We start from the raw sequence: 8,307 nt of genomic DNA, 5'->3' as shown, positions 1-8,307 counted from the left end.
GGCCTCTGATGCCCAGCAGGCTGTGTGTGAGCAGAGGGGAGGGGGGCAGGCACAGCAACGCTGCCTGGGAGAGGGGCTGCCCCTCCCCACAGTCAATGCTCTCTGGCACAGAGGAGGAAGGGACGCACAGCCCACGCATGCTGTCCTTGGACTCGCACATCGTGCTCTTGAATGGAAAATGTGGGTGCAGACGAGGCTAGACGACGGGAAAAGATGTAGAGACAAAAAGACTTTAGAAGGCGGGTGGGGGTTCAAAAACAAAAATAAACATAGCTTTATTACCCTGAAAATATTCAGCCACAAAATAGAAACCAAAAAAAACCAAAATAACATTGTTTTAATGTCCCTTAAGCTGTTTCTCATTGTGTCACATTATCACAGAGAGAACTGTGGGCACTGCATTGAAATGTATTTAAAGTTCCACTACGGTCTGGTCAAGCTGTTTGTTTCTCATTGTGTCACATTATCACAGAGGGTAGAGTACTAGACGCTTTGCACTGAAATATATTTCACCATATTGAGAGAGATGTTAATCAGTACTATTTAATTTTCTAAACGCAACTTCCTGGGCAACACAAGAAAAGTTCACCATTAGCATGGTGATAATTTCCAACTAGACAAAGAAAGTGTGCCTGTGCCTCAAAGGTCAACCCCAGGGAGGCATTTCAATGTCAACAGCTACAATAACACTAGCCACAAATTACTGCCATTTACTGTAACTTACTGTTCAGTAAATATATATATATATATATATATATATATATATATATATATATATATATATATATATATATAATCAAACCCTGATACCAAAAAGGATAACAATTCAATCTCATCAGAAAAAAATAAAAGGTATCACAAGGTATCTAATTTAAAAGTTAATTTATAAAATCCAGACGATTAGACAAAGTTATGCAAAGTCCTGATTCCAAGCATAGCACAAGGAGTAAGGGACAGTTTATAGGACAAAACGGAAACAGTAAAATGAACACGTGAACAGAAGGTAGACAGGAAGCACATGTTTTAATCGCAGAGTATAAACGTGCATGGGAGAGCTTTTGCAGGTGAAATTTTAATAGCTGCCCCACTGAAACTTTATTAAAACAGACCTGAGATCCTGCCCCTGAAATCATGTTGAGACATCTCTAATTGTATTGTAGACATCTTAAAATGAGTTAGAGATAACTGTATATTAATTTGCGATATCTCTAAATGATAGTTTGGCTTGCCATACACAATACCCCCTCCCTCCAAACAACAGTACATTCAGTGCTATATTTTCCAAATATTATGATTATGGTAATTAAAAAGTACTTCATTATATTCTTTAATTTTGCTTAATATTAAGTTAATATTTATTAATATGCGAACGAGACCCGTTGAAAGGGTTTGTTCTTTCATATTTTACAGGGTCTAGAAATGTATGTTTTTTTCGCATAGCATCGAATTTGGAAGCGTCTGTTTTCTTCATTATAAAACAGAACGGTTCTTTATATAATCTAGAACCTTAACATATTTATAGGAGGCACCGTATCCTATTGAAAACGTATTGTTTATTACAGTGATACAACAAATCTATTTACATTAATCTTATTAACCGTGAACACTGCTGTTGTGGACACAAACAGCCTACTCTTCCGTGTGCCTTTGTGACCCCGCACCTTGCAGCGAAAGGTTAAGGATTTGATGCACTAGTTTTCATTCTCTCTGGTTTTCTAAGTTACTTTCCAGTGGGCGGCTGACTTCTTCGGGGAAAAAAAGTTTTGATATTATACAAGAATCTCAGTCTACGTCTTTGGATTTGGATTGTGAAATTTGAATTCCGTCCCCTGCTGTATAACCTGCCCGTGGATTGTCCATTCAGACCTTTGAAATATAAAACCAAGCGTTGATTGTTTCAAAATCGCTAACCTATTTCTTAAAAAAAAAAATAATAATAATCTATAAAATATTGGAAAAATGAAGGAAAGAAAGAAAGAAAGAAAGAAAGAAAGAAAGAAAGAAAGAAAGAAAGAAATGGTAAAAAAAGAAAGACACTGGAAACCGTAGTCTTTAAAATAAATATTAGTAATAATAAATAAGCCCAGGTTTTTACTCAAATTACTCAACTCCGTTTTATCAAACTAGACAGATTTCTAGATTTGTTTTTGTTTGTTTGCCTGTGCTCCACAAACAGAACAAAGAAAAAAACGCGATTCAATTTCAACAAAATGAGGTACATTTCGGTTTCCCTCTCACTTTTGAAACGTTTTGATGTCTCTCAAACCTTTATTTAAGCGCAATATGGGCCTACGCTTGCTATCGCCTTTGCTAGTCAGGGTTTGTTGAACAATATCACAATAGTATTATTAATATATGCATAATATTTTGTTTAGATAACAAAGTGACACATAACTTTTTTTAAAACATAAAACATTATTTTTCTTGCTGCCAAAACTAAAAAGGGGATACGATATTATAAATAATAATGATTACAGTATATAATTTAAAAAGTTTGAAGGATATCTATGCTGTTTAGTTCCAAATTGTAACATTTTCTGCACATAAACAAAAACTATTTGCCATAATTATATCATTTTGCTACAAACACTAAAACAATATTTTTTTTAGCAACCTGTACAGAACTTGATAAAGCAGCGATAACAATATATTAGGCTATATTAACAACAATATATTTGCATAGTTGTTAAATAATTTTATGGTCAAATTCTCGTACTCTCAAATGCATTTATGATTCGTATGTATGCTGAACATATTTTTTATTTTTAATAGCATGTAATCGTTTTCTAAAAGCGCAGCAGTTTGTAACCCAGACAGATGAGTCCATGTAACTAAATTTGAAGTGACCGGCGATTACATCTGCATTATGAGGAAGACATTATTACAGCATCGAATAATCATTTCTAATTAACTTGTTTGCTTGTTTCGTAATGCAGTTACTGCAGCCTGGCTAAACACGTCACGGGTTTTAGAAATTATGCTTAATATCATTAGAAATGAACACAAGCTGAAATTACACACTAAATATACATATTTTAATTAGATTTCTTTAATCACACTGAATTAAAAAAAGGGGGAATCGAAATCAATTTTCAAAATCTATACGTGAAAGTTACACTACATTTTCTCCATCCCACGTTTCATTTAAAACAGATATTTAATTATATCAGAGCATCAGTAATCACCCTTTAAACAGCACCGAGACAGAGCCAGACAGCTCAGCTCACCCCGCTACTCTCTGGCACTCTCTTCTCGTTCACCGCACGCTGTAAGCATTAGCCGTTTCTCTTACCTGTAGACGGTGCAGAGAGCGCTTTCCCTCAGGTTGGTAAAGTTGTTGAGGTTGCTCAGTTGACAGATGAGTGCGGGTTTGTGTCACACTAAGAAGCGCACACATCACAGGGAGCTAGCTGCAGCCTATCAGAGCAGCGGTGGAAAGTTTAAGATTTTTTTTCTTTGTTTTTTTTTTTTTTTTCACAGTGGTTTAGGTAATGCATATTGCTACAGATCACTTGTGGGTGATGAGTATGAGTCAAGAATCAAAAACACCTACCTGCTTTAATGTGCACACAGCACAAAAATGACTATATTGGGTTCAATTTTATACAGAGTGTGCATGCCAGGGATACATTACTTTAGTTTTTGTGGCACTGTTGTAAAAACACACATACACACACAAACAATAACACACAAACCTTATCTTGGTGAGTCACCACAATGACTATGTTGATTGTTTAACATATCAGTGTTATCGACTCCAGATACTTTTACTGTTTCAATAAGCAGTAGTAGTAGGAGTAGTTAGCCCACACACTTTGTGGGTAAGTACAACACACTTTGTGTTTTCCCTAATCTCTTTATTTTGTAGCAATATAACACATCTTCTTGTATTAATATTTTTTTTACTGAGCAGTGCCAGTAACTGAACCACAATACTGAACCCGGTCTCTTTCCGTGGAATAACAACAGGTCAGCTGAAACCCTCTCTGTATATATGTATATAATAAGCTATGTTAATTATAAAACGTTTCTTAATATAAACATTTAACAAAGTAAGCCTGTTGTTCTAATTTTTCAGCATGCCAATTTTATGTTCCTGAGCAATGCTAATTCTGCATGGTGCTGCTTGTGTGTAGAGAAGCTGGCAAGGACTGTGGGCTGCAACAGATACTAACCATTTCTCATACAGCATAACTTCAGTTTGCACCATCAGCCAGAGCTGTGAAGTGTCCATTCTTAGAACTCGAAACCCCCTCTGATGAAATGTTTTGCAATGAGATTGCTGCGGATTGAGGAAATCTCTGCGCCATTGAATGCTGTGCATGATGCAGGGTCCCACACACTGAGCCGCACTGCCTGAGCTCTCTCTATCAGAGCAAACTTTGCACCAGTTTCTATTGAAAGGAAAGGGAAGCCCGCCAATGTTACAAGGCGGGTAACAAACACATTTGCCTCTCGTAGCAGTCGTTTCAATCACAAGCACATTCTGAGACACCCCAATTTGTGCTTTTGTATTTCTTTTTGAGAACCAACCTGTCTGTTTATTTATTTCTGTATGTATTTACAAAGGACCCTCTGTAAACAAAGCCTCAGCCTCAATAGGTAAATCTCCTGGTTAAATAAATAAATAAATAAATAAATAAATAAATAAATAAATAAAGTACAAAAGCACATTTTCTGAGAGGAATAAAACCAGTGTACAAAATGAACTGTTTCTGGGAGGAACAGTTCAGTTATTGATCTGAGTTGTTTCTTGCAAGTTTGATATCGAATGAAATCCAGCGACAGGAAGCAAACCACAGTTCGCAGGATATCAGCACCCCTGTCATAGATGTGAGGAGGACTTGCATGGACACAGTTAGTGATGAACCTAATGATCCTTGTGAACCCGGTCAGACAAACCAGCATAAGAGAGAAAAGAACCTCAACGGGCACAAGCCTGGAGTTAAATGGCCAAGAGCTTGTGAGAAAACTGCATGGGACACAGTAAACACAGATCTCTGCGTTGCATTGGAAAGATTAAGTGGAACAGTTGAAAAGAAGCTGGATAAATTTGGGGACATCATCTACGCATATGGAAGTGAGAGGTTTGGAGTTGAAAAAAGGAAGGAAAAAGTACAAACTATTCCTGGAAAGTCTAGACGGCAGCAGGAGATTGAACGCTTAGTTAGAGAAAGGAGACAGCTGAGGAACCAATGGAGAAGAGCAGAACAAAGTCAGAAGGAGGGACTCAATCTCTTACAAAGGGTCATAAAAGATAAGCTTGCAACATTGCGCAGAGCTGAGCGCCTACGGAAACGCTACAAAAAGAAGGAGCGTGCGAGAGCTAACTTTTATAAAGACCCATTCAAATTTGTAAAGAAGTTATTCACCAGTGAGAAGAATGGCACACTAAAAGCATCTAAGGTTGAGCTGGAGAGATATTTGGAGGAAACACATACAGATTCAAAAAGGCAGGAGCCTATGTCAATTCCGTCAGACATCCCACCTATCAATCCACCAGAATACCAAATGGAGGACTGTGCACCTAAGTGGAAAGAAATAGAGCAAGCTGTGAAAAAAGCAAGGGCTTCATCATCTCCAGGGCCTAATGGAGTTCCGTACAGAGTGTACAAGAGTGCTTCAGGAGTTCTACGAATTCTGTGGAAATTGATGAAAGTGGCATGGGAAAAACAGGTTGTACCAAGAGCATGGCGCCGAGCAGGTGGAGTCTTTATACCTAAAGAAAAAGATTCTACAAGCATCAGTCAGTTTCGTCCCATTTCCCTATTAAACGTAGAAGGCAAGATTTTCTTCAGCATTATTGCTCAGAGATTGTCAGCTTACCTATTAAAGAACTGCTTCATTGACACTTCAATACAAAAAGCGGGCATTCCAGGTTTCCCAGGTTGCTTAGAACACATCAATGTGATCTGGCAACAAATTCAATCAGCTAAAAAGGAGAGGAAGGAGCTCCATGTGACATTCCTGGATTTGGCTAATGCATATGGTTCAGTGCCACATGAACTACTTTGGGCAGCATTTGATTTTTTCAGTGTACCGATGACAATAACAAATTTAGTGAAAGCCTATTTTGGAGATTTGCAATTCAGTTTTTCAACTTCAGAATTCAGCACTACATGGCAATGCCTAGAGGTTGGAATAATGGCAGGATGCACCATTTCTCCACTGGCTTTTACCATGGCAATGGAAGTAATCATTAGGGCATCAAAATGGGTAGTAGGAGGAGAGCGCTTGGCTTCTGGAATGCGACTACCACCAATTCGAGCATACATGGATGACATGACAACCATGACTACAACAGTAGCCTGCACTAATCGATTATTGGGCAAATTAACCAATAACATTGAATGGGCACGAATGCAATTCAAGCCCACTAAATCAAGGAGCATCTCTATAATTAAAGGCAAAGTAGTAGATAAAACATTCTTCATTAATGGTGAGGCAATACCAACAGTGTCTGAGAAGCCAGTGAAGAGTCTTGGGAGATGGTACGACGGGGATCTAAAGGACACAGTTCGTGTGGGAGAAGTTAGACAACAAGCAGTGGAAGGGTTGAAGAGCATAGACAGCTGCGCACTACCAGGTAAACTAAAACTCTGGTGCTTTCAGTTTGGTCTACTGCCGAGGTTGCTGTGGCCACTGACTGTGTACGAGGTTTCTTTGACAACAGTAGAGAAGCTGGAAGCTTTAATCAGTTCATACATCAGGAAATGGTTGGGAGTTCCACGCTGCCTCAGCAGAGTGGGACTTTATGGTAAAGGAATACTGCAGCTACCAGTCTCTGCTCTAACCGAGGAGTTTAAGTGCGCCAAGGTCAGACTGGAAATGACATTAGTAGAGTCACGCGATAAATGCGTAAGCGAGGCAGCACCTGTGTTGAAAACTGGAAGAAAGTGGGCGGCAAAGAAAGCTGTGGAAGATGCAAAGGCTGCCCTTCGAATTGGTGATATCATGGGGCAAGTTCAGCATGGAAGAGGGGGTCTTGGTTTCAGTTCAACTCCTCCTACATGGCACAAGGCGGCCCCAGCTCAAAGAAGGAAGCTGGTAGTCAACGAGGTGCAGAAGCAGGAGGAGAGGATGAGGTGTATAAAGGCCATTTCCCAGGCCAAACAGGGAGAATGGATGAGATGGGAGAGTGTGGAACAACGCAAGATTGGCTGGCAAGACCTATGGTCAATGGAACAGAGCAGGATCAGTTTCCTCATCAGGTCAACATATGATGTTCTCCCATCACCACAGAACCTAAACCTCTGGGTAGGAGAGGATCCCTCATGTCCTTTGTGTTCATCACCTGCAACATTAAGGCACATTTTGACAGGATGTAAGGTGGCTCTTAGCCAAGGACGGTTTACTTGGCGCCATGACCAGGTGCTGCGATGTTTGGCCTTAGCATTGGAAGACAAGCGTAACATGACCAATAAGTTGCCACCTGTTCCATCAAAACATTACACACAAAAGACAACATTCCTCCGCCCAGGAGAGCAACCACCAAGAAAAGGTGTTAAAACCAATCCTCGCCCAGGACAACTGGAAGCTGCTAGAGACTGGAATATGCTGGCAGATGTTGGTCAACGGCTTATTTTTCCACCTGAGATTGCCACCACTAACCTTCGACCAGATATTGTCTTGTGGTCTGGATCAGCACGCCTTGTTCACCTGGTAGAGTTAACAGTGCCATGGGAGGACGCTGTAGATGAGGCATATGAGAGGAAGAAACTGCGGTATGCTCAACTAGCCACTGAAGCGGAACAGCGAGGATGGAGAGTTCGGGTTTACCCAGTGGAAGTGGGTTGTCGAGGATTTGTGGCACACTCTACAACCCGGTTTCTCAGAGACGTCGGATTCAGTGGCCAAGAGTTGCGTCGCACAGTGAAGAACTTATCTGAAGCAGCAGAGAGGAGCAGCAACTGGCTGTGGTTGAGACGGAAAGATTCTGGCTGGGGACAGGTAAGTAAGCTGGGCTGAGTTGAGTGGGGGACGGAGGGGGGTGATGCTGGGACGCCAGAATCACCGTCGAGCCCTCTTGAGGTGTCGTGGGCTAGTCGACGAAACACTGAGGATGGAAGGTGCCCACTTGAAAACCCCAGAGATGTACCCTACTTAGCTCAATCCAGACGGTTGTCATGCTGATGCGCTGGGGAGGCCGCACTTTGGTTGATCCCCGGAGCCAGCATCGCAGCCGTCGTGTGTGCTGATGCGCCAGGGAGGCAAAATAAGCTGATCCCTGGAGCCAGCATTACACTTCAGCCATTAACACCAGACAGAAGGATATCTACATCATCATATGGAAGGAAACGTAAATGG

General features: G+C 40.6%; 1 protein-coding gene across 1 annotated transcript in view; it reads right to left on the bottom strand.

The window, feature by feature from the left end:
• LOC117401524 (uncharacterized) overlaps window positions 1–3,391 on the bottom strand; it is a 5,107-nt gene extending 1,716 nt beyond the window's left edge. Inside the window, exons 1-2 of the mRNA XM_034002296.3 lie at window positions 3,293–3,391; window positions 1–196 (exon numbers count right to left, since the gene is read on the bottom strand). The exon at window positions 1–196 is cut by the window's left edge and continues 1,716 nt beyond it. Of these exons, the coding sequence (XP_033858187.3) occupies window positions 1–160 (160 nt within the window). The 5' untranslated portion in view covers window positions 161–196; window positions 3,293–3,391. The remainder of the gene's footprint in view (window positions 197–3,292) is intronic.
• Between the last annotated feature and the right edge of the window lie 4,916 nt (window positions 3,392–8,307).

This window comes from Acipenser ruthenus, chromosome 47 (assembly GCF_902713425.1).
Source record: "Acipenser ruthenus chromosome 47, fAciRut3.2 maternal haplotype, whole genome shotgun sequence".
NCBI lineage: Eukaryota > Metazoa > Chordata > Actinopteri > Acipenseriformes > Acipenseridae > Acipenser > Acipenser ruthenus.
Note: the sequence above shows the minus strand (reverse complement) of the source record. Positions and strands in the feature narration are given on the sequence as shown.